We start from the raw sequence: 26,165 nt of genomic DNA, 5'->3' as shown, positions 1-26,165 counted from the left end.
TCTAAAAAAGAGAATTTTTTCGCACCATTACTGGGTGAGAGTATGCGTCGATCCGAGTCAGGGAAATGTTGCGACACGATAATCGAGGTATTCAAAATGTCACTGAGCTGTTTTGCACTATCGGTTTAAAATTCAAATTTTTCTATTGAAAAACATTTCTCGAGAAGAACTGCTTAGCCCCAAAGGATCTTGGCAAGAATTTTATTTCTTCATTTCTTTACCCTCAACATTCTTGCCTTCAACATTTTTGCCCCGCATTTTAATCATAACTTTCATATTATTTATCATTCGACCGAGATTTCTCTTGTCTCAAACATACAATTGGGGCAGCGATCTTATTTTAAAAAAGTACAATCAGTGACAATAAATAAATAAGTAAAATGATAACTTTATTTAACTGCTAATGCACATTTACTACTTCACACCATTTTTTTGGAAACTTTAAAGAGCTATAATCGTATCTGTAACAAAATTCTCGATCGCGATTATTTGTCACGTAATCGGCGCGCGATCATGTGGGTGTCCAATTACAGGTATCCAATTTGAACTTTTTGTAATTGGATACGTGTAATTGGATACCCACGTGATTCGCTCGTCAATAGATATTTGTAATTCCAAAATTACTCCCTGAATTGTACTCTACTCGGTCCAATTACTATTACTAATTGCTGCTTGATATATTGACGCATGTGAAATTATTCCTACCGCCCTGATACTGTAATGAAAGCTTTGACGACAATTAAAATATTTCATTGAGCGACCAAAAAGTAAAGGAGGAAGGAGTATTAATTAAGATAACTTTATCCTTCAAATATGACGTGACATTTTGAATTGGCTATGTCTGTAACCAGCGTTTTTCACTCCTCCAAAGTCGTCTCTAGTTCCTTCCATTGTTCATCTGGTAACTCTGTTGGGACAAATTCACACAAAAAAAGACTTTTAAATAGTGCCAAGTCAAAATCTGGCTTTGAAGCCATCACTAGTGATCTTTAGCAAGCTACCCTTCCATTCTGTGCCGGCTTAAAAACCCTGGAAGGGAAGACAAAGGATCAGTAGTGGAGAAGCTGTAACCTGTCATGAGGCAGTCACGAATGAGGAGGGGAGGGACAGGGGGAACCAATACACATGATGGCCGAATAATAATAATAGTACTAAAGACCCATAAAACTTCCCCTTTTAAACACCCCCTCCCCCTCCCCCCCCCCTCACCGCCGTGTCATTGGAGCGCGCAAGGAAGGACTTATCTTCACTCTGGATTCAATGAATGAAACTCTCCACTGACTCAACAGAGGAAGCGTCAAATTAATACTAGTTTATTGGAGTTTCATGGCGACATCAAACCTAAAAAGAAACATATAGGGTGGATCAGACTAGGGTAGATAGAGTTCAAGTTCATACCACTTAGCACTTTAAAGACAATTCCATATCCATGAATGTCTTCCTTTGTGAAAGATGACAGATCAAGCTTGGGAGAATTCTTGGAGAAAGGAAGGGCGATGCTTTTTAGAAATTTGCAGTCTTCTGCAGTCAATAGCTCATCAAGAAACAGCTCCTTTTGGTCTGTGGTCAATACCCGTTCAAACTGTTGAAAGAGATGACTTTATTTTAAACATGTGTGGCTTGATGAATGATTTTAAAATTTCCATTACAAAACAAGCACTCCACAATCTTTTAAGATCTTCCAACTTCACTTACCCATTGTAGATATTTGTTCACTCGCGCTTTACGTCGTTCTAAAGTCCTTTCCGCAAGCAGCACCTCTTTCTTAATGATGTCCAGTTTAACAATATCTTCGGCTGTCAAAGAATCTAGTTAACAAGATAATAACACTTAGACCACTAACAGTGCCTAGATGTCTTCATTAAAAGCACTGAACATTTGCAAGAGAGGACACTTATGTCCAGGATTGAACGTAAGCATTGTTTAATAGATCGTTTTCACTGTGACGCAATAAAAAATAAATCGTAAACCATCCATTGGACAAAGCTATGAAATTATGATGTTATAGAAGATAAGTAAATGAGTCACTTCTCCAAGTTTTAGGCCTGCGCGTTTCCCCAAACTTCAGATATTCGTCGAAATGTTTCGCAGATATTTACAGAGCCCAGTATGAAAACGCCATGTTGGTGTACCTCCGTGGTACACCAATATGGCGGCCGGAAAATAGTGTAAACATCTGGAACTTACTTTGGCTATCTAGGCGACTGATTATCAGTACTGATCAAACAAGCATTTCCAGAAGCACTTCTAAAAAGGCTCAAAATCATAAGATAAGTATATGTTTTTCGACGAACTCGATCGTAGCCTTGTGTCACGACCCTCCATAAACCCGAAATTCAAAATGCTCTGGATTCCAAACGAAGAACGTTATTGAGCTGTAAAATTAATTGTAAACAGATATAAATATACCGCCTCTTATGCCTGATGAGGATAAAAACTTTGGTGGCTCTTTAGTTTTGGATCTTAGAAAGTGATGATGTGAAAACGATCTATTAGTACCTCGATCGCATTTGGCAGGTTTATTTGACATTTTCATATTACTTCATATTTGACAAAACTGTGTGTGTTTTGGTGACTTTTTATCATTGAGGACACTTTGTGATACCCATCATAAGGAATTTGAATCTCATCAGCGTTCAGTCCTGGACTGGACATATCTGGGAGAGGATGAAGATTGAGGAAGATAATCCCCCATATGGGCCCCATTCCCACGGCAATCCGCCTCAAGTTATTTTCACTCATGGCACATTTTCTTTCACGAAAAATGATATCAACTGCGATGTGTAAATGTTTTTGTGGAGGATGAAAATACCGGTAAGACGCTCGGGTTGTCCACGTGGGTAATTGTTTTTTACAGGATTGACTATTTCTAGACCATCCTGGAATTTCTTAACTTGGATGGAATCTCATTACCCTTCATGCTCTTTTCCCATTAGCAACGAGTTCGACAAAGAAACGCGAGAGAAAGAACAAAGAAATGGGACTTACAACCTAACAACATTGTTATACAAACTTATATCTAGTTGTTTTTGGTGGTATCATGTTCGAGTTCAGCAACGTAAGAAGCCACTAAGAAGGTTATGAATCCTGGTTGTGACGAGTTTCAGCCGACTGCGTTTTGTTCACGTTTTATATGTAAAGAGCAAGCCCTTAGATAAAAAACAAACTGATTGTCTCACAGCAGCAAGGACGCTCTGGCTTAGCCTACGTCCGAACATATCCTCAAAAACTTTACCATGAGGTTTAGGAAAATTACTCTATAAATGATCCTTGATTTCATATCGTTTTAAATAGAAAGAAACACGAAAGAGCTGTACATCCACGTTTCTATGGCAATTATACATCTGTTACTCTGACCTGACAAATCACCATCTTCATCCATATATATCTCTACTGGCAGTGAGTCGCCATACTCAGCATCTTGCATTTTGGTTGCGTGGTCCAACTCCGCTGTAACAGTCTTACCCACGTACTCTCCTTTGCGGATTTCCAGTCGATTGACTTCTTTATTGTAGCCAACGCGGCAGCACTTGAAGAGAAATGGCGCCCGTACAGTCCTTGATGCCACTTCTGGGGGAATGTACGTCCCCTTGAAATGCGCTTTCAGATGTGGCATAAGAATTTGGACAAACGGCGGCATCTCCACCTAAAATGCAAGCAAGTGAAAAGGGCTTGTGACATTGATGATCACATTTTTGCGGGCCCATATGGTATCGAAATATATCGGTCATGGCAGGGCTACCGCCAAGCAAAAGTGGATGTTGGGTTAGAAAGTCAATCCCCCATAAAGGCCCCGTTCACTGTGTAGTCTACTGCGGATAATGCGTTGCGATAATGCTTCGTGGAAGATGCAAATACGGCCAAAGAGCATTCAAAGATATTATTTGGACAAAAACTCGGATTCAGTTGGCAAATCACATTCTAAATTCTAAAATGAAGAGGCAAACACAATTTAAAGAAGGTATGAGATCTTATATTAGAAAAAAGTGGAGCAAAATTTGCTGTCGGCTACAATATTACACTTCGTCACACAATATATGTTATACAAAATTGATACCTGACGCATTCTTTTCCCTATGAGTACAAATTTGTCGCTGTAAATCACAGACGTTGCAAGAAGTAGCTCTTGATCTTCAAAATCCTTCATTTTGTTGGCATCCAGGTCAGCATTAGCCAGTACAGCGCGGAGATCTGGGTCTGAAATGTAGTTCTGACTTAAATTGCCAAGCTGCAGGACTCCCTGCTCATCACTTGATTTGAACGTTCCCTCGGTCACATGTCCTCCTATCTCTACCCGGAGCTCATGAGAACTGGGTTTAAGAAAAACAAGAACTGGGCGTTGGTCGATAAATTACGTAATATATCAAACACGAAAGACTGTGTTTGACTGCATTTCCAAACACTGAGAAGAGGGCTGGAAATATGATGCGCAAGCGTTTTTAACGAACTTGCAAGGTGTTTGGAATGTAGTCGAACATTTTCTTGAGTGTTTGATGAGTTCTCAATCGAAACTAAAACTAAGGAGAAAACGGACAAATAAAATCGTAAAAATCTATGATAATTAAGATCTGAAATGCAGACACCATCACGGTCTTGATTTCCTTTGTTTAAACACAATGAATTATTAATGAGTTTGAGAAGTTCTGTAAACAACACTTCTACTTCCTCAGCTACAGGATGCAATCTTTACATTCCAGTTAGCTCTATTTGGAAGTCACAATCCATAATATGTAGTTGTGGTGTGTTTGGAGCATTTTTTTAGCAGTTAAAGTAGGGAAATTATGTGTCGACGCAGTTGGCACTGAAGGCCGTTATTTTGTTATTTTTACCCGTAAATTATTATGCAGCACGTATGGAGAAAAATACTACGAGAAGGACACAATGGAAATCGGCAAATTTCTAAAATATTGAGCGCAGATTGAAAGTCGCTCTCGTTGAGTGAGTGCAGTCTCTCTGTAAAGTTATTTTTTCAACTATGGCATATTACACTAGTATAGCTAGAGCTTACTCCAGTTTAAATGGCTAATTATGTAATGTATGTTCCTTTGCTTTTCTCGCTGACGTTGAGATAAAAGACAAACATTTTTTATTGCTCAAATAGTAGTGTCGTAAGCTCAGAACCAGTCCAAGGGATGTATAACTTTGATTCGGATAAGTAATGTAATATGGATCTTGTTTAACGGCTTACACAAGATTTGCCCAAGAAGATGGTTATAATTTCAAAATTACAAGCTTAATACATACCTGGAGCCCATGCCAACTTTTTGTGTCTTTAAGAACTCTTCTTTTGTGATTTTAGATTTAACAGAGTCAAGGAATGCTTCCTCCGCGCCGCTCTCTAAATATCTCTCAAGTCCTGCAAGAATTACCATTTCCAATTTTGCAAAAGGACGCTTCCATATCGACCGACGTTGTTTGACTACCAGTGCCAAAGGCTTGACATTTTCTGTTTCGCCGTGGAGGACTGGTAAGTACTTGTCGCTAAAATTCTCTTGGGCAAACCTTCGAAGCGAGTCTGCAATCATCTGAAACCAAAATGGGGATAAAATCTTGAATCGAAATTCTCTATTTACAAGTGTTTTTTTTTTATAACCGTCGAATAGAGCAAAGCCACCCAATCAAGTGAGAGTTACATTAGTGTAAATCAGTTCTTTTATAGAATATATAGCTTTGAAAGTAAAACCATAATACAAAAGTATTCTGCCTAGCTTCTGACAGGGACTTCGGAGTGCCTTCTTTGCTATATTTCTTAAAGCTACATACAACTGTTTGTCAATGAAATGAATATACCACAAAAGCGCAGTCCCCCTTCAAATTCGAAACAAACATTAATGCTGAATGACATGATGAATTCGTGGATATTGAAGGCGGGAAAAAGCTAACACAGATTAAGCGAAACCCCATAAGAAATCAAGCAATTTCAGTTTTTTGTGGAGAAAAACCTTGTACCAGAATAATTGTGAGTATAGTACTGTCCTTTTTGAATTTTCTAAAAGCTAAATAACGATAAAAATAGTTGCCTGAAATGACACTAAAAGCAATTACCCATGGTAACTCGAGAAACTAAATTTCAAAGTTTAGAGAAATTGTGCAAACAGGTACAATTTCATCATCAGCTTCATCTCACCAGTATTTTCAAGTGTTTCACATAAACTTCAATTTTTTTTTCGACATTTGGTGTTGTTAGAAATGATTTATTTTGAGAAGATATTTAAAACAGTCGCTTTTCGCAAAGAAGTTTGCAACACGATATAAATAATCTTGGTGCAAAGTGTCCCGAGTGACTTCTTATTCGAACTTCTGGTGGATTCCTTCTGAATTTACAAAATCCAGTATTTCACGGAAGGAGTGGTATGTCGAGATTAAGATTAATTTAGTCGAGCACTGAGCCTAGTTATTGTCAAAATTTGGCAGATATTCATAGACAAGATAAGTAACCCTCACAAAACATTTTCTCTACATCTGGATGACAAATGAACATTGATAATTCTCTTCGATTTAAAAAAGGCTGCCAACTTTGAAACCTTGGCTGGCGAACTAGTGGATCATGTATCGGAACGAAAAAAGCTAGGTAGTTTGGAAAACTTACCGTAAACTCGAGGCCAGTTAGCTTCTTTGGTTAATTCTCGTGACCAACTGAATATAAAGTCTCATAAACTTACTTGCAATAGAAGCTGACTGAAAACTGAAAAACATGAAAAGTGAAATGGTGCTGCCCCCATAGATATCCACGAAAAAGAGATATGACATCTTCCGGTATATCAATCCAATACCAGAACTACTAGTTCAAAATAAAATAGAATTCTTAACTATTATATAAAAAGACACAAAACTGAGAGCATTCAAAGAACGAAAGTCTGGTGAAGTAATAAACAATTTTCTTCATCTCTAGGTTTTGACAAAAATAGAATGCTTTCTTTGGAAAAGTGTTATATGTAATTCTAGCTTACAATCTTTCGGTTTCGTGAAATTTAAATAGATTTATCTAGTTTGTCAAGGGATTCTGGAAGACGTTAATTTTAAAACGATGCTCAGAAATCTTTTCATCTTTGTCGGTTTTGTAGCAAAAATTCCACTCTTACTTTTGACTCAAACCTTTTGGACTTCCCTTCAATGAAAGCCATCTAGTTATACCAGCTTCGATTTTCCGCTGCCAACATAGCCCTCTTGCACGGTCCCCGTTTCAAATAAAAAAAGATGATTTTTTTCTTTTCGTTCTTTGACCTCGCACGGGAGAAGGGAAAATAGTTTTAACGATTGATTTGATTGATTTTGATTTATAAACCTTTGTTCTTACGACGGCCCAGTCAGATCTGGGAATACTATCTCTGGCTGCGATTGTTTAATGACTTTGTTCACATTCCAGTTTAGCAGTACGAACAATACCACCATTACGATGCTGGAATGGATATTTTTACATCGTTTCATCGATATAGAAAACGCTTTTGATCAGGTGTTTTGGTTTTGACAGAAACTGAAACACAGGAAGGAGTGCTCGTAATAATTGTGACGGAGAATCACAAATCGCTCTCTCCCATGACGTAAATATTTATTTCGCTATGTTGTGGGATTTGACATTCGAATTAAACTCCACCTTATTCAAGAAAATCGGTTACCGCTAACTTTTTGAGTCGTGTAGTTTTAACTAAATTAATACTTGGCTTCTTATTGTGAATCAAGTGAGGGGAAAGCTGCAGTGATAGATTGCTTAGTTTTTTAGAAGTACCTCTTACAGAAATGAAGTGAAAACAAAACTTTTCTAAAATTCTTCATTTCTCTATAAAATATCCCAAGCTAATTAATCCACCATAAATCTTGGAGTCAACCCCATCTAGTCGTTAATTTGGAGTGCTGATGGGATAGCGAGGTTACCATAAATAAGACAGCGAATTAATTAATAAACAAAGTTTATTTCCATTATTTTACAATGTTTATTTTAACACTGTTGCTAAGATATCTGTATGATAATAACAAAAAAGGTAATTCAAAAATTTTATATTGGCGAGTATCCTTTAGGTTTAAATGTCTTCTACGTCTCCCACTGATACTTTTTAAAGGTCACTCTTTGTTTAGGAGTTAGGTGGTAACTGGGTATATGGATATAGGTATATAGGTGACAAACATACGCTTTTCAAACTCATTAAGAGCCAGTGCCTGTAGATATGGTGAATCCGGCGAAAGAACCGAAAATTCCAATTTTCTTTTATTTCGTCAAAAAGAACATATTGGTGGATTATTTTTTGCTCAGTCGTCTAAAAATGACACAAGTTTTTGCAATGCGCTTCATAGTTTTTCTTTTAGCGAGTTTAATTTTCATGGGCCATTCCTTCTTTCTCTACTACTGCCCTGTTAAAATGCTCAATGTTGCATTAAATCCCCCTCCCTTCGTAATTCTTGGTTGATCGATGGGCTTTTTTTTCGAAATTTTCCGAGATTTCACAAAATTGAAACGTTAAAACATGTTTCTTAAAATAATTCTCCAAAAAGGTCTTTTTCGACGAAATAGTGGAGAATTCGAATTTTCAGCCCTGTCGCCGGATTCTCCATATTTACAGCCAGTGGCTTTTAATATCTCATCAATTTTAAATATTTACCATGACGATATTTTAGATAACTGATCTAAAATTATATTTAGTTTGCCAAAACAATGCTCTAAGAGAAATAGCTAGGTAAGGGCCTCATAACTCCAAGAGGGAACTCATAAAACCACGTCCACAGGGCCATCATTCAGGGCATGCGCAATCCATAGTCCTCTCCAGTTCAATCCACTTTTCGTCAGACAAAGCTGTTGAGTAAAAAAATTTTCAACCATGAATATCTGGGAGATTCCTCTTTCCTTTAATTCAAAAAGAAACAAAACGCATAGTTAGAGCTTCGTTTTCCTTTAATCTCCACGAGGCGTGCGACTAGGGCTTGCACTGACATTATTTTGTGATTTTTGTCAGTGGTATAAAAAGGTTCGAGTCCGTTCCAATTTAGAGGGTAGAAGAGAAGTCAGATGAATCATTAGTGCTTGAAGTATCGATACTCCCCAATGATTAGGAGCTAATCCATCGTAGATTCATTTGCCAGTACCCATTTATGTTCCTAGGTAGTTAGGGGCGATGTACGTGAGAGTCAAGCGTCTTTAGCTACCCGAAAATACAAAACAATGATTCAGTTAAGGATCGACTAAAAAAGTACAGTGTTATCATGATTTTTGGAAGCTCGAAGGGAAGCGGAAGTTGCTTTAAAAAAATTGGGTACATCGACAAATCAGGGGCAAAATTACAGTGTTCGACAAAGTGGAGGGAAACGACACTGTAGATGCATTAGTTTAATAAATGAATCTTGTATTCTTACTATCAAGTGCACTGAAGACGATTCCATAACTCTGAACGTCTTCCTTTGAGAGAGAAGTCAGATCCAACATGGTGGAATCCTCGGCCCAAGGAATATTCACAATATTCTTTTATTAACAGTTCGTCAAGCGTCAACTTGTGTTGGTCTGTGCTCAGTGACCGTTCAAACTGTTGAAAAGGGTTATTTGTATAAGCAGTGAGGGATTACTTGTTGAATAACAAGATAGTTATTTGAAACCATAAAAATTCGGTCAACAGAAGCTTTCTTGTCATACTCAAGCTGAGTCTAGGAAGATAACTCAACATCTCTTTTTGGAATTTTCTCTTTCAGCTAAACTTAGAGTTTGAAGCCTCAAGAAGGTTTCTCTGGAACTTCCTCAAAAATATGAAGAGCAAGCAACAAGACATTGGGAATGGCTTGTTTGCCCGCAGAAGGAAATGGACAGATAGACAGAATATAACAAACCAAAAGCTTCTAAAGGTTACTTGTTTTTTCACTCACCCAGTGTAGATACTTGCTGATTCGAGCTTTGCGTTGTGCCCTGTCCATTCCAGGTAACAGTAGTTCTTTCTCTATAGCTCGCAGTTTTATCACATCTTCCACTGCATACTCTGAGTATAGAGATATGGAAAAACTACCTTGGCTGGAAACATTATGTACAAAACTCTGACACAAATACTCTTAGATTGACTATTATCAGCGTCAGCATGTGGTAGTCATTGTTTTGGTACTGAGTAACATCATTAAATGCCAGCTTGATGTAATTCACGTAAATTTGTTGCTGTTGTACTAAAACATTGAAGCTGTGTATTGACTGGAGAAATAATTAAATCAATTCAACTGCCAAATGCTTCAAACAGGGAATTCATTAGTCAAGGCATTGTTTAGTGATGCACTGCACGCTACTTCTCTTAAAACTAGAAGAAGGCATTTGCAGGAGACAAATAAAGGCATATTAATTTTGGAAATGGCGTTTCTTCTCTGGTAGCGCTAAATTTAACGACTAAATGATGATGACTGACAGATGATGCGTCATTGAAGTCGTCCGTTTAATTATACATATGCTAATCTCACCTTGGAAATCAATCTCGTCCAAATTACAGTTTACAATGGTGTCATAATACTCGCCACCTTCCGCTTTGGATGGGGATTCTCCCTTTCTACCGCCATACAGAGTTTTGCCGATATATTCTTCTTTGGGAATCTCCAGTCGATTGTTTTTTTTGTTGCTGTAGTCAACACGGCACCATTTGAAGAGCAGTGGTCCTGTAATATTCCTCTCCGCCCCCTCTGGGGGAGTTTGTGTCGTCTTAAAACCTGCGCTCCCATACACGATGTTGGTGGACAACGGCAAAGGCCCTACGAATACGTTACCTTCCCGCTGCAAATCAAGTGGACAATATGTTGAGGCTAGGGAACGATCATCATTTATCGATAGTGATAGACACCGTAGTATTCAGCAGGTTCACCACCTCTTAATTCAGTGGTGAAAGCTTTTAATGATGGACCCTTCCCCAATCCTTGACGCAAACACATATGCCAGTGTTGATATGCAGACATTATGCCTCTTTTAGACTCTCCTAGCAGATACAAGTGCTCACGAACGATTCAGCTTCTCCAGAACTCGGCGTTAAAAAACAAATATACTTGTTATACCTCTTAACTCAGATACGTTTTTTAATTGGAGGAGAACGTGCCATGAGTCAAAACACTGACTCCCTAGGGAAACAGCAACTTTAATCTTCGACTCGATCGCACGTGATCAGGTTGAGCACCTTGAAACCCTGGTAAATTTGTGTGCCAGTCTGCGACAGGCGAATAATTTTTTTTCACAGTTTTGAGTTGGGAGGTATAACAATACACTTATTGACTGGCCCTGCGAGAAACAGTGAGTTTTGTTTCCCCTCGACCTTCAATGTTCCCTGAGGTGGACATTGACGGCCTCGACTCAGCCTTGGGGCTGAGTCATTTTATAAAGGTATATCACTTGAAGTTTCATTGAAGTCTTGCTTATTTGGCAGTAAACAAACGGTCTAAGAAAAGACAGAAAAAAAACAACCTGCTGCTAATATGAAGTGGGAAACGAAAGGTCCTTAGTCTAGAGGACCATACCCAAAAACCCTTCGAAATATGACCCTTTTGCATTATGGGGCTTAAAGTTTTGAAATGTAGATCTTAAACATTTCAAGTCAGTGCCTTTAAGTACATTATACTCGACTATTGACCTTGTTAGATAGTCCCAAATTAAGAAAAGAAGACAGAACATCCACATCTTTGTCAAAAAAAGTGATCAATAATTTTCTCATTCCATGCCTTTGTAGAGTAAATACCTCTTGTTTTCTCCCTCCTGTCACCTCAAACGTTTCGCTGTAAATCACAGATGTAATGAGTAGCAGTTGATCTTCATCATAAGGCTCCATTTTCTTGACATCCAGGGCTGTGTTAGCCAACAATCCGCGGATATCTGGAACTGTTATGTATTTCTGGCTTAATTTGCCGAGCCCAAGGTCACCCAGGTCTTCATGCAGCTTGACTGTTACTTCCATTGCTCCCGAGATATCTACACCAAAGGTTTAAGAAAACGAGACTTGGGCTTAATCTGATAGATCACTATTCAACGATATACCTAAGCTTCCTTAAGTTCCCCTAGAAACCTGCCATCTTTTTCTGACGTCTATTTTTACTTTTATTGCTCGTTAGTTAACAGTTACCGTGGTAGTAGTGCGTATTTCTCTGCAGTGCATCAATGCATCAAAAAGAGCAGCCCTGAAGAGTTCAAAGATGATTCATAAAATTTAAGTTATAACTTAGATGCATACCTTTTTCCAAGGGAAAGTTTCGGTTCCATGAGCAGCCCTTCTTCAGTAATCATTTTACTAAGCGCCTTGAAAAATCTTTCCTCTCCTTCGCCCTCCACGTATTTCTCTAACCCCTCAAGGATTATCAATTCATTTTTGCCAAAAGGTCGCTTAAACATCGATCGGTGCCGTTTGACAATAAGTGCTAAAGGTCTTATTTTCTTAGTTTCACCATGAAGGCATGCGCAATATTTATGGCTAAAATTCTCTTCTGCAATTTTTCCCAAATCGTAGCCTGACATGATCATTTTTTGAATACATCATCTGGGCGTAAACAACACCATAAGCTGTTTATCGACATAAAAAGCTAATCCTAAAGTTTAAATCGCTTCACCGTAAGTACTTAACGTGTTCAACGTGCTCACTAAACGTGTTCACAAACTGAAACAATGTACAAATCTAACTTTACATTACGAAAACTATACATCCTTTGTCGTCTCATTACTCGTCCACAAAATGGGGGGAGGGGAGGGGGGCGCTTATTTGGCCGATAGGAGGGGCGCTTATTCGAAGGGGGCACTCCGGGACTCGAACCTTACGCTGTCATCTCTCTTCGTCTGAACCCCACTCTATTCTATTTGGTCTAGGTGCTCAGCGTGGAGTAGTTTCTTAGCTTCAAGTGGTTTCATTTCGCGCGTTAGGGTTAGCTGTCAGAGACTAACCAAGAAGGAATCTGAGCATGATAAGCTCATTTGTAACACATACAAGAAGACATTTCATCGAGTAAACAACACCATATTTAATTCTGCTGTAACAAGAGTTGATATAAATACAGTTCGTTCTAAGTAATTGGGCAGCAAAAGCTCTACTCTGATAACACCGCAGTTTTAATGTTATCAAAAACAATGTCCATTCTGTCAAATGTATCCCCTACAAGGGCATAAGCCTGAACAAACAACAAATACAAATATCTTAATGCACATTTCTAACAACATTTTTTAAACTGACACTGTCATAAATCAAATCAAACTTTTCAGCATAAGTATACGGTCACTTTTGAAGACATGATTGATCATCCTAGTCATACGGTCCATTTTACCACTGCTTAAGTATTTGGACTGTCATGCACAAACTCTGTTCGTTCTTCCAACCAGGTTTCGTAATGTTGAATACCCATTAACACGCATGATAATTAGGAGGTTTTCAAAATCTAGTTGGAGGTGGATCGTTAGAGTCAAATTTAAACGTAAAATGTCAGGAAAATGTCAAGGAAAACCAAGGAACTGCTGACACTTTTCATTCACTCATTTGTCCATATCAAGAAAGCTTCATATCTGCGTAAAGAGCTTGTCTCTGTATTTTGCTTCTAAAACAGGGTCAGCAGCATTATCCACTGCTAAACCATCTACACTAACCGGAGTCTGAAAAAGATTACTGAAGAAAACAAAAATTATTTAAGGAAACAAGGACGCTTTTGTACCTACGGGTCACCCCTTAGTTTGCCCGGCCCGAAACACAAAGAAGATTCCAGATACGACATGGTAAGGGAATAACGCTAAATGATTATGGGAAGTAAACTTCATAAATTTCAGAATTAGTCACATTAAGAAGGCTTTGCTGTGCTCTCTACCTTGCCTTGCATTTGATGTGACAAACTATTTACAGATATTAAGTGCTAGCAAATAGGTTGAGAACGTGCATGTTTGTAAGCTCACCAAATCGTCACTTGCAGAACTAGGGTGGTGCGATCGCAAGATATTGTAATAATAATAATACGTTCTAGCATTCTGCAACTTTCAGTATATTTGGTAAAAATGAACATGATCTTACCCCAGTCCTGTCCGCTGCAGTTTCACTGAGGGCTGATTTAGACTGAGAGGAAGGTGTAGTGGTACCTAGAAAGAGGATTGGCCGTGAGTAGCGTGCGGGAATTGTATCGACCCACACTAGCGAGAATAAAAGGGAGAGGCACATCAAAAGCAAAGAAAACTCAAGCTTCACTGGTTGCACTCGGTTTGTCTTGAAGGCTGTTGTATTCTTTTGTCATCTGGCATGACGGAGTTTGTAAAATATGGGCAGCTCATGCAAAAGGCCCATTGACTTCTCAAGACATCTTTCATTTTGGTTTTGTTTTGGTTTTGTTGTTGTCAAACGCTTATATTTCATTTTGATACACTTGTATTAAAACTGACACTTTTTCTGGTCGGGAGACTTCAAGAAAAATTTAATGCTATGTAGGTGGCCATTAAAATTCTTCCTCTTGAAGTAGAATAGGAAAATTAACCCTTAAACAAGAATGAGACTGACTTTTGCTCTACTATACTGGAAACGGCGTTTTTTCTGCCGGAACTGATTACCTCTGAACTAAGTCATACTAGGTAGACAATACATTTTTCCAATGAACATTACTACAGACCTCTTCCAGACTTTTTTGCTGATAACTTCGACCGCTGAGTGGAATTTGGACGATGCTAACAAAGAAGCAACAAATGAGATACGCAACCAATACGTGCGTTTGAGATAATCGCTTCTTAAAGAGCTATATCACGAACAAACTTAAGGACACTGGGAGCCGGCAGGAAGAACGAGTGCAAAAAAGGCGAGGGTTTTGGTGCGAAAAGGGCGTTTTTCCCGATGTCCCCTCATTCTTGCACTCGCTTCGTTCGCTTTTCACTAACCACCCCCCCCCCACACCGCCCCCCGCCACCCCCTCTCTCGACCACAATGCGAGAACCTGGACCGGCTGAGGACAACTTAACATAACAGCATGTAGATGTAAAAAGAACGTAGAAAAGCGCGAAAGAAGTTCAGCTAAACCTCTCTATACAGCTAAACCTCTATATTACGGACAACTCATCTGGTGCAAGAGTGAGTAGTATATTCCTATAGTCTCTTCCTCTACAAGATAGCTACCTTCATCATACAGACATAAGATAGACACCTTTATTATACAGACACACAGCTAAGAGATTTTGGTGTCCGTATTGAAGAGGTACATGTACGACTGAAATAGTTAACCGAAAAAAAACACAAAGATGATTACGACTAAGAAAGATCAAGACGGATTACAAACGGTATAAACTTGAGAGAAGCGGATGTGCTATGAAGCATGCTACCCACTTCAAGAGTAAATAAATTTGCGTGTTCTAAAATATATCTACCAGGGAGTGTTAACTCAACCTTGCAGAAACATTTTTGGAAAATCGAACACGCCACGACCTCATCTTAAGAATTCGATGTGCAAAATCTTTGTTTTGTCTCCCTGTTCAGCTCGGTCTTGTGACTCTAGCTTTGCTCGCATTGCTCGATTTAATGCTTGAGGTCTAGTTTTGTGTACTGGTAGCCGTTTGGATAGGAAAGTACGTAAGTTTGGATAGGGTAATACGTAAGTTGGGACAGGGTAATACGCAAGTTTGGACAGGGTAATACGTAAGTTTGGATAGGGTAACACGTAAGTTTGGATAGGGTAATACGATTAAGTTAGGTATTACTAACAGACAGGTCATGATCTGGTACGTAATAACAATCTTGAAGAGGTTCTGGACTCTGAAAGCCACAATTGTCTTAGTTAAAATGAAGATGCCAGCAGAACTTACACCTTCCATGAACTTTGTTTAATTTTTGAAAATCGTAACTTTGGTCCAGCTTATACATCTGGCCAAGGTGGATAACATTATCCACTGGATAAATCACTATCCAGCGGATAGCGTGGTTTGTTTTGTCAACACTTATCCACTGGATAGCGATTTATCCGGTGGATAGCGTTATCCACCTTTCGAACAACTGGGGCCTGGTCTCATCAAATAGATGAGAATAAAACGATTATCAAAGATAGAACTTCCCCGGTAACGGAAAGCAATTAGAGGTATTAGTTCTCTCACTGGAAGGGATTCTATCCATCGCAGATTACTCCCTAGCAATTTTCTCAGGTCCTGTACACCTGGGTGGAGAGAGGTACTTTGAAAGTAAAGTGTCTTCCCCAAGACCACTACGTACAACACAAGTCGCCTGACCAGGCCTCAAACGTGAGCTCAAACTCGTAGTCCAACACCAAGCCTGAATGCATGGCAATGAACAACCAGAACAAAGAAAGCAAGCGTTATCTCTTTAGCGTATAGTAAAAGCCGTTATGTCTGCCACCCCTTGTTGCACATATATAAAACGTAATATGAAATGTTATAAGAGAGGCTCTACAATGATCCCACATGCTGACACGAACTTACAGATTCAGGAATCTTGCCTCCTGTCTTGTCTTTCTTGTCTTCCTTTCTGCTGTCCGCTTTCGTTTCAGAAGTTGTTCCTTTACGTAGCCGTTTTTCTACTGATTTGTTTTAAAACATTTTAAAAAAGCAAAGAAAACAATAAAATATAAGTACAAAGTAGTACCAAGTAGTTACCAGGTCTTACATCTAGCGGAAGAGCCTACTGAGGCTTTTAAACAAGAAGTAGCATTCGCTCGGATTAATAGAAAATAAATCAGCGACGGTCCTTGATATTGAGTTACAGTGAAACCTGCTGATGTAATAGAAACGATGTAATAGAAACGAGGGAAATGAGTTTAATCAGGATAACCGTGGGTTACCCTGTGGAGTGGATTCCTTTCTCGTACAATAACCTGGGTTACCTGTTGAAGGGACTTTAGCTACAAGTCCCAATCCTCGTCCTTTTCGAGCTGTGCGTAAATCTGCTTCAGTTCTTGAACCACCTCATCCTGGAAATACATCTGAAAAGATGGACCACAATGAGATCAAAATGGTTTATTTGGCGGGTCATAGCCTCTGTATTCCAGCACAGCTGCCCATCCGCCCGGCGGTAGTCTCGGTCTCTGTGGTAGGAAGCGAGTTATGCACAAGGAATATGGAATGCTAGTCCATTGCAGTGTCTCCCATAGTAAAAACAGGCTGCTGTCACTTTTACCCCTCAGGTGGAGAGAGAATCTATGAGAGTAAAGTGTCTTGCCCAATAACATAACAAAATGACCTCAGTCAGGGCTCGAGCCCGGACCGCTCGATTGCACGCTAACCCATGTGGACACAGAAACTCGCATAAGAAAGCGATTCACAATCATATGTACAGTATTTAGTTGTACCACGTCAGAAAGAGTCTGGAATGCTTTGGTCATTTGGTCTACACTTGATAAGGTAAGCTAAGATGTGAACAGCTATGTATGTAGTTTTTCGTCTCAGCCCTGCAGCTGACAGTTTTGAATGGATTTCCCAAATGCATTATATCCAAATTAGTTTGATTTAAAACATCGACACTGTTTCTTATGACATGTACAACTATCTGTTGCAACAAAAAGTTCTTACCCCTTGGTTTGCTCTTCCAAATATCTCCTCTTCCCAAAACATTAATAAACAAGCTCGTGATTATTTTGCCGTTACTGATAAACTTCTTTTTTAAAATAATACAAATATGAAAGTTACGTTTACCAAGATTTATAGCATGGCATAGAAAATACAGCCAATCAGAACACAGGAAAGTCGCTTTTACCAGACGGTTACACCTTTCCATCGTGTGCTGCGGGTAAGTCGCATTGACTGTGATGGCCACTGCTTCTTCTATGGCTTGGTACTGTAGCTTCAGTGTATGCAACGCTTTTGACAGCCTCGTGTCAACACCGAGAAAATACAAGTGGGATATTCCATCACTCAAAAGCGTTGGATAACTACTGGAAATCTCAAGCCCAATTTGCTATCCACAAACACCCACATTTCTAAACAGTCACCTCTGAATAACCTGTGTTGGATCCTAATTTAAGGATATAGTGGCACACAAATTTTAAAGACAAAATGATGGAATCTTAAATTATAGTAAAAATTGACGGGGAAAAATAATGAAAGAACTGCAGTAGAGAGAGGGTTGAAAGAGAGGAAAGAATGATCAGTGGGATGAACGGCTATCGAATCTCAGTCGAAAACGCACGAGAGAAAAAAAAACAGTTTGCACAAAAACGTCTTTTGTAACATGTGGTAAGCGTGTTAAAACACGCTCATGTTACTCTAAGTCAATAAAATGACACGGTTCACTTTACCTCTAGGGTATAAAAGTACAACAAGCGAGTGTAACATATTGGCACGTGAGAATTAGCACCTATTGTATATTATATTTTGTGTACGCATATTTAAGTAGGATAGCACATTATGTAAATGTAGAAAGCACACACATCCACGCGGTGTGTATGAACAAGCAGAATAAACCTATTCGACAACACACTACATGGTGGCAGCGTTTTACAAGAATAATTTCTAGAGTTAAATCAAGAGAGGACAGCAGAAGCGAATTATGGCAACAGCAACGTCTTTTGCGTCGCCTCAGATGAACTGGGACGCTCCTGATCCGATAACTGCATTCGCAAGATCAAACAAAAATGTTAGCTTATGTTCTCAAGCGTTCTCAAAGACGCCGATGACGAAGAAAAAGTGAGCTATATTTTGCTCTGGTCGGGTGAAAAAGGCCTGGATTTATACAACAGTTGGACATTCACAAAGGAGGAAGACAGGAAAAAGCCTGCCATTATTTTCGAACGGTTCGAGAATCAATTGGAACCGAAGACGAGTCATCGAATTCACAGATACACACTACAAGGAATGCGACAAGAACAAGGTGAGCCAGTGGATGATTTTATCTCAAGATTAAAAAATCTAGCAGCAAAATGTCAATTTCGCGACAATGCCGAAGTCGAAGACAGAGTTTTGGATCAGCTCATTTGGGGGTCAAGAAATCTCGATTTCCAGAAGTCTCTCATAAGCCGAGACAAATCATTGACGCTTGCAGCCGCTATTGAGACTGCAAGAAGCTACGAAGCGACAAGTAAACACATGAAGACACTGGCAGGAAGTAGCGAAAGCCATCAAGAGGGTAGAAGTATAGATGCCATTTATAAGGAACAAGAAAGGGAATCCTGTAACAACTGCGGAAAACAACACCCGAGGAACAAATGTCCAGCCAACGGTACATTATGTCGAAAATGCGGCAAAGCTAATCATTGGCAATCTGTCTGCCGATCCAGCAAACGGAGACAACTTAACCAAGGAAGAAAACCGGCCTTCAAAAAAGTTATTCACACGATTGAGGATAGGGGCGACGAGGAAAATGATGAAATTCTGACAATCAGTACCATCGAGGTTAACACCATAGAAGACACGCAACATTCGACACACGACACACGCGATGAAGGCTTTCCAACACTTGAGATAACTCAGCCAGAAAAGAAGCGGAAAATTAATCTCCAGTGCAAGGTAGACACAGGTGCACAGAGCAATGTTCTGCCTATCAGGCTACTTCGCATAATCGCCCCAGAGAAGTTTGACGACGAAGAAAACCCCAAACCAGAAGCACTGGAAAAGAATGAAGCCGTCCTTTCAGCATATGGTGGCTCTGTAATCAAGCAGCTTGGCACTATAAACATCCCTTGCAAGTACAAAGAGAAGAAGATTAACTGCATTTTCTACGTCACAGACACTTCAGGGCCAGCTATTCTCGGTCTAAAAGCGTGCACTGCTCTAAAACTGGTCACCCTACACTGTACACTAAGAACAAATCAATTAGACCAGGCTGATTTAACTCGCAGTGTCAATGCCCCAGCTCAAAATTCGGGTACTTGCAAGAAAAGCTCGAAATACATTGGAAGTCATGCGCTCCACCGCTATCCCCAGTCACCTGAATGACACCACTCGCCGTGATATAAGCATCCACAGGGGATCTGGGCCTGTCGGGAGTTCGAACGCCTTCAAGGATCTCATCCAGAAGTCTAGCTGCAGTTTCCACGGCCTCTCTGTGAGCTAGCTCCTGTTCGATCTGTTGTCTGGCCTCTTTGCAGATGCCATCCTCCACTGCTACGCCTAAACAAACATGTTTATAAACACAGCTGAACACTGCCATTTCGAAATCTCAGGGGAAACAAAAAACAGCTCGAAATAGCGGGAGTTCCAAATAAGCGATAGCAAATGACAACAACAGTAATTCTTTATTAAAACACGACTTGGTTAAAAGAAATAGGTGTGCTTGTAGGGTCGTGTATCTAGCCAAACGTTTAAGAAAAACAGAAATATGTACAGCAATGATACAATAATTCTACAATTCCAACAATTCTACAGCTCTACAATTCTATGACTGGAGGGCTAATCCAAGGGAAATGATACTGAGTGCGAAATAAAGGGGAAAAACTTCAAAAGAAATGACCCGCAAACTTACTCAAGACAAAGCTCATTACCTCTCAGAGTGATTCTTATTGGGACGCCACCACACAATGTAGGCCTAGTCATAAGCTCCCACGTCTCTGTGAAGATCCCAGCATTGGGGGATTTAAATACGAATGGGAACTTCAAAGTATCCCCTGGCAGAATCACCCCGCTCTTAGTGTCAAAGTAAAACCTTTGAGTTTGGCCTGCGAGCTTTGTACACAGCACGTTGAGCCGAGGTATTTTCTGTTGGGTAAAGAATAGAGTTAGTGTACAAATATTCGAGATAGCACTTCATCACATTTCAAACGCCTCGAATATACGTTCAAAACAACAACGGCAATTTCAACACCGAAAAAAAAAGGCTAAAGTCATAAAATACCTTCCAGGAAAAGTATATAGCCGTTGTTCCATCGTTGCATATATCCAAATGGGAGGTGACCCTATCTCCCACATTGGCGTCAAATATCACGCGGCAAGCCACGCCTACTTGTCCACTGACCGCAGTCCTCTGTCCGCTCCACTGAGCCGTTTGCCCACCAAAATGGATAACGACGGTCCAAATATGGGCTGAGGTACAACATCAGCAATGTTTGCTAGAGGATCCCTGGAAATGGACAGACCAAACAAACAGTGGCAATGTTCAAGGGAACCGGTCAAAGCGTCCCCTAGACAGAACGCCCTGGACAAGACGGCGAAGACGCTCCCTCAAGAATATGGAAAAACACTGGTTGTACAACGTATCTTCAAACAAGGCTTATTCCATATAAATATCCCAGGGAAGTTTTGTCTAATGGGTGGTTTGACTTCACTTATAGGTGATATACACTGTACACTGTATGCACGAGCAAAGTCACTAAAAATCACGCAAAAAATTCATGAGTTTTGTGGCGGTAAATGAAAGAGTGAAATCTGTATTGCGTACAGAAATAAAATACTCCATGAAAGCGATTCAAAAGCGTCCTCTGATTTAAGAAGGTTAAAATTTCTACCTAGCAGTTTTTTTATACGTTAGAAAACACGCGAGTTTCTGATTTTCAAACTTCTGTCTCCAATATCTCGATACCTAGGTGCATTTTCAGCCACTTTTGATTCCCAGTCATAATGACTCGCTAATTTTGCTTACTATAACTGCGGTGATGTCTTAACAGAAGAAGAATCCAAGCAAACACCAGGATGGATTTAACCAGCCGCTGTTTCGGGAAATGAGTCCACGCTCACCCCCAAATTTGAGAGGAACACGACCGGACCCAAGAGAGCGGCGGAAATCAAGTCTAAATAAACAATGCCAAGTAAAGTAACAGAAAACGAATGAAACGGAGTGAGGACATTTTGGATGCTGACCTTTCACTCGTGGTTTCTTCTAAAATTTCACTCTCCTCTTCCTCTTCTTGTACGACCGACATCATATCAAACTTGGATGAATGTTGAGGCTGGTTTGTTCCTATCACCTCGAGCTCATCAATGTACTGATCAAGAGAAAACAAGACTTTACTATGCGCCTGTCATGCAATCTTTCCTTCTCCACAAGGGAGAGGAAAGCGTGACGACTACAAAAAGCACCTCAGCAGTGTCACAACACAATTTGGGACACTGAGGAGTTCGGCCACAGTTTCTAAAGTTCGTTGTTCGCAATCTTAATTCTTCCTAAATCTTGGACATCGTTAATAATTTTTGTTGCGCGTCATTTCTGCCTTTAGTTAATTAAACTTACTATTTTGCTGTTTTCTTCGATGTCAAGAAAAATTTAAACATTGAGAAGATATAGCATAAGTTAGATTGACTAAACTTATGTCCTTGGTTTACAGCTTGGAACTGGTTAACGTGTCTGGTTAGTGTTAGCAAGTCTAGATATCTATAATCAAATCTCCACTACTCCATGAAACTACAGAACAAGTCAAGCAGAGAATTTTTCAAGTTTGCAAGCCTTCGGCATCAAAATTTGCAGGAAAAATTTGTTTACCTGTAGCCTTCATGAAAAACGCGTACATGTAACTCAGTTTTCAGATAAACGACTTGATTGAAAACCACAATGTTTTGCAGCAAAGAGAACACTTTTGTAACGATCAGTTTTCTTCTTACCGGCTCATGAGGATCCAGCTCATGTAGAACAGTTTGGAGCTGCTTCTTTCTCTCCTGAATATAAGTTGATTTTTGCCATGGATAGTGCACTGAAGCAGACCTGTGGGTTTTGGACCACTCTATGCCTGCACAACAAAATATGTTCCATTAAAGGTCTTCCTCACCGGGTGGGGGAAAGGAAGGGTCCCGTATGAAAATGATGGCGAATCGTGTCAGAAATTTGAAAAAAAAAAAAAAAAAAAAAAAACACTCAAAAGACATCAGAAACCATATTTCTAAGGTTGGGGAAGGGGGAAACCAGTACAGAATGTATTGCCAATGGAATTAACAAGTAGATTATGAGCTCGAGATTTCTACCACGCGATAGTTGACGAGAGTGCAGCCTAATCAGTCATTCTGCTTACCTAACTTATAGCCTGTGTTTGTTGAAATACACATGGTCCAGTAAGAAAGCGAAAACGTAACTTTATTTGCCAAACCATGAAACTGTGCCTTAAAAACTTACCCATTTCATTCTTGATATAGATGGCTTTTCCAATGTGTTCAATTGCTGGTGGATAACCACGCTCAGTCTGTTTTAAAGTCATACTTCAAGAAAACAGAACGTGATAAACCATCAATTACCACATGTAACTGAAATAAAATCTGCATTGATGAAGTTAACTTAACCAGAGAACCATAAAAACACCTTGGATAACGTTAGGTAGAAAACAGGCCCTACCATTTTAAAATAATTTGCAAAATGATAATTGCAGCTAAGAGGCAGCCAACGATTACATTAAATAATATTGTTAATATTAGAAGCATAATAATTAAGAGTATTATTAGTAACATTGGGATAATGCACCTTCGACAATTTTTTAGTATCATATGTAACAAATTGCTATTCAGCTCTCATACTTCAGTCTATGAAATTAAAAAAAAACACCAAAATATGAATTTTCATTCAACCGCTATTCTAGATACTTATGAATGAGTTCTCCCTGTCTTTGCAACGAGATGGCTGCAATGTGAAAAGGGAGATCTAAAATATTTTAGTATCAGTTTAATAATACTTACTTACTTAATCTTACTTAATCCCTGTTTCATCGTCTCCTATTTGTTCTACTTGTTTCCAGAACTCACTGCCAACACGATCTACAAACATCATTAGCACATACGTACAGTATGAGCATTAAAAATATATTAACTGTATTTAACTATATGGCCAGTTTTACACAACATAGTGTGACTGAAACCATTACTGAAGTCACAAATCAGGACTAAAGCGGTAATGTAAAACTATACTTACATCCTTTGCCATAGTCCATTGATGGGATAGACCTGTCAATGGCATACCTGTAATTCCCGGAAATCAAATTATTTCTTTTTGTTTTGAATGACATCAAAGAAAACAGCTTGATTACTGGTTATCATAATTGATTGATTGATTGATCGATCGAGTCATCAATTGACTGATGGATTGATGGATCAATGGATCGATTGATTGATTGATTGATCGATTGAATGATCGATTGAATGATCGATCAACTCAGATTGATAGATATACACGTGTATAAACTATTTTTCATGTACCTGTCTATTTTGCGTTTCCCTGTAGTCTTCACTTTGGTTCATTACCAACATATCTGTTGAGGTCTTAAAAATATCTGGAAAATACATTTTAAAACAAGTTTAAAAATTTGGTCTGTTAACTGAAATATGTAGTTGAAAATTAAATTATGTATTTCACAGTCTGCTGTATCAACCTGACTTTAATTCACATGAAAACAAAGGAGAGAGACTTTATTGTTTTTGCCTGGCAGCATCAACTAATAAAGCTGCTGTAAGCTACTCCCCACTCCTTAGCATTCTATCAGCAGGTACAACCTACAATTTGTCACGGAAAACATTTATAATACTTTAAAATCCCAGGTTGAAAAACCCTGGTCTTATATGACTTCATAAGGGGTTTTGGGTGGGCTTATAAACAGGGAGGGTTATATCCAGGGGGAGGGGGGTGGGGAGGTTGGGCATATTAGCAGAATAAAAGAAAATGTTTCGGAACAATGGGATAAAACGTATCTGAGAACAAATTAAAGCTAACATATCATTATATGTACATTATTTTAGAGCTATAACCCTATTACCCTATTGACTCTTTTCATGTGACGTCATCATTTTCCAAAATGAGAAATTACTAATCCTTCTGAAGTTTTAGTTTCAACAGATGGAAGACCCTCTAATAACTTGACGTTTTGCAGCGTTTAAGCTCGACAGGGTTCCTCATTTTGAAATAGGGCACGTTTGAATTTCCAAGTTTATGCGTTGTGTGACGTTAAAATGGCAACCCGATAAGGCTCTCGAGTAGTCAAAAAGATGAGTTATTGCTCAAGTTTTTGCTAACTAAACAGTTGTTGCTTTATAAAAAGTGTTAATTTCAATGTTTCGGAGCTCTAGAGTAATAACTTTTCGTTTCAATGACAAAACTCGATGACAGATGTTTCTGTTACTTTACGGCCGCCATGTTTGTGTCCCTCTGAGGGGCACAAACATGGCGACTTCATACAAAGCTCTATAAATTTGAGTGAAACACTTCTCCGAATAACGGGAGAATGAAAAACTGCACAGACCTCAATCTTGGCGAGGTTGTTTATATATCAATCATCTTTCATATCCCAGCGTCTTGACTAAATTGACTGTATGGTTATGATTTTTATTTTTGATGGCGTGACACTTCAAACCAGCCATTATTACTCCCTTACCCTATTAATGATTACCCTGTTTACACTATTTAGCTTTAAAATTTGTCATTTGTAAGCACATAGAAGGGCTTAATTATCCAGGGGGGCTGATAACCAGGGGGGCTTTAACCTGGGATTATATGGTATACCTAGGTCGAGAGAGGCACTAGTCAAGTACATGTACAGTATCTTGCCCAGAAACACAATCCGAATTGACCCCGGCCAGGGCTTGAACCCAATTAATTATGCTGGGACGCAAGTTGCACAGTGGGACTTCCAAAACAAAGGAAAGTTGGGCTGGACTGGTACGAGTTTCTTTGTTCTGGAAGTCCCACTGTGTAACTTGCATCCCAGCATAATTATTTCCGTACCATGTGGCCAGATCGTGCAAAGGGCCTGTTCAAAGTCAAGCACACTAACCCTTACCAAGGCCACCACAACAAACAACATTGAACTTTACTCCAACTTAGACTAGAATACCAGTACGTGCAGGTACAGTCATGATATTATATATAATTCTGAGCTCAATATATATAGCCGTACTCTCAAACTCTTCAAATATTCATTTTAATTGATAAAAATGTGCACATGCTTTTGTCAAATTTATTAGTAAATCAAATTAGCTGTAAGGAAGAGTTTCTGATGTGCCGGTATGTCACTATGTCAAGAACTTACTAGAAAGGTGTTGCTGCTGTTTCTTTCTTTGTAACATCTGTCTCTGCCAGTTAGTCAGAGCATTATTTTCATTTATCTTCAAAGAGCAAAGAGAAAGCACCATTTTTGATGAAGACAGGGAGCATGATAATTTATACATCTATTACTTGTAGTAATCAGACATTATGAGAGTGTGTTCGACGCTCTCACTTTAATATATATATATAGTTTGAATAAACAGAAGAAGATGCGAACTTTTCTCGTAGGAGGTCTTTAATTCAAGTGGACGTTTCGCCCATTCGGGCTTCTTCAACACTAAGAATATCGATACTCGGAATCATCAATACTCACTATCAATACTCGGATTCCGAGTATTGATATTC

General features: G+C 39.2%; 2 protein-coding genes across 2 annotated transcripts; both read right to left on the bottom strand.

Moving 5' to 3' along the window:
* Positions 1-336: 336 nt before the first annotated feature.
* On the bottom strand, positions 337-6,663 carry LOC145469909 (uncharacterized). The gene is made up of 7 exons (XM_081453726.1): positions 6,590-6,663; positions 5,245-5,525; positions 4,058-4,310; positions 3,358-3,646; positions 1,696-1,808; positions 1,399-1,582; positions 337-907 (listed from the first exon to the last, which is right to left on the bottom strand). Exons 2-7 carry the CDS (start codon positions 5,523-5,525, stop codon positions 858-860), a joined length of 1,170 nt encoding a protein of 389 aa, XP_081309852.1. The 5' UTR covers positions 6,590-6,663; the 3' UTR covers positions 337-857.
* Positions 6,664-12,672: 6,009 nt separating this feature from the next.
* LOC145473730 (MYCBP-associated protein-like) lies at positions 12,673-25,906 on the bottom strand. Its single transcript, XM_081455073.1, is given in 19 exon segments — positions 12,673-13,085; positions 13,474-13,561; positions 13,971-14,035; positions 14,557-14,611; positions 16,364-16,461; positions 16,567-16,652; positions 16,787-16,863; positions 17,450-17,478; positions 19,817-19,984; positions 20,356-20,569; positions 20,706-20,864; positions 20,867-20,930; positions 21,668-21,792; positions 22,406-22,530; positions 22,911-22,993; positions 23,479-23,542; positions 23,697-23,747; positions 23,986-24,054; positions 25,804-25,906. Coding segments are annotated over 19 exon segments (1,803 nt in total). The 3' UTR covers positions 12,673-13,005.
* Between the last annotated feature and the right edge of the window lie 259 nt (positions 25,907-26,165).

Source organism: Orbicella franksi, chromosome 2 (assembly GCF_964199315.1).
Source record: "Orbicella franksi chromosome 2, jaOrbFran1.1, whole genome shotgun sequence".
Classification (NCBI taxonomy): Eukaryota; Metazoa; Cnidaria; class Anthozoa; order Scleractinia; family Merulinidae; genus Orbicella; species Orbicella franksi.
The sequence above is the reverse complement of the archived record's forward strand: the minus strand, read 5'-3'. Positions and strand labels throughout refer to the sequence as shown.

Bases quoted from the DNA above. Each gene is read 5' to 3' on its own strand.
- LOC145469909 (XM_081453726.1), bottom strand. From the start codon at position 5,525: ATGATTGCAGACTCGCTTCGAAGGTTTGCCCAAGAGAATTTTAGCGAC. The intron at 4,311-5,244 runs GTATGTATTAAG...TCTTAAACCCAG, and splicing joins AAAGTTGGCATGGGCTCCAG to TTCTCATGAGCTCCGGGTAG. The intron at 908-1,398 runs GTATGAACTTGA...TTGTCCCAACAG, and splicing joins TGTCTTTAAAGTGCTAAGTG to AGTTACCAGATGAACAATGG.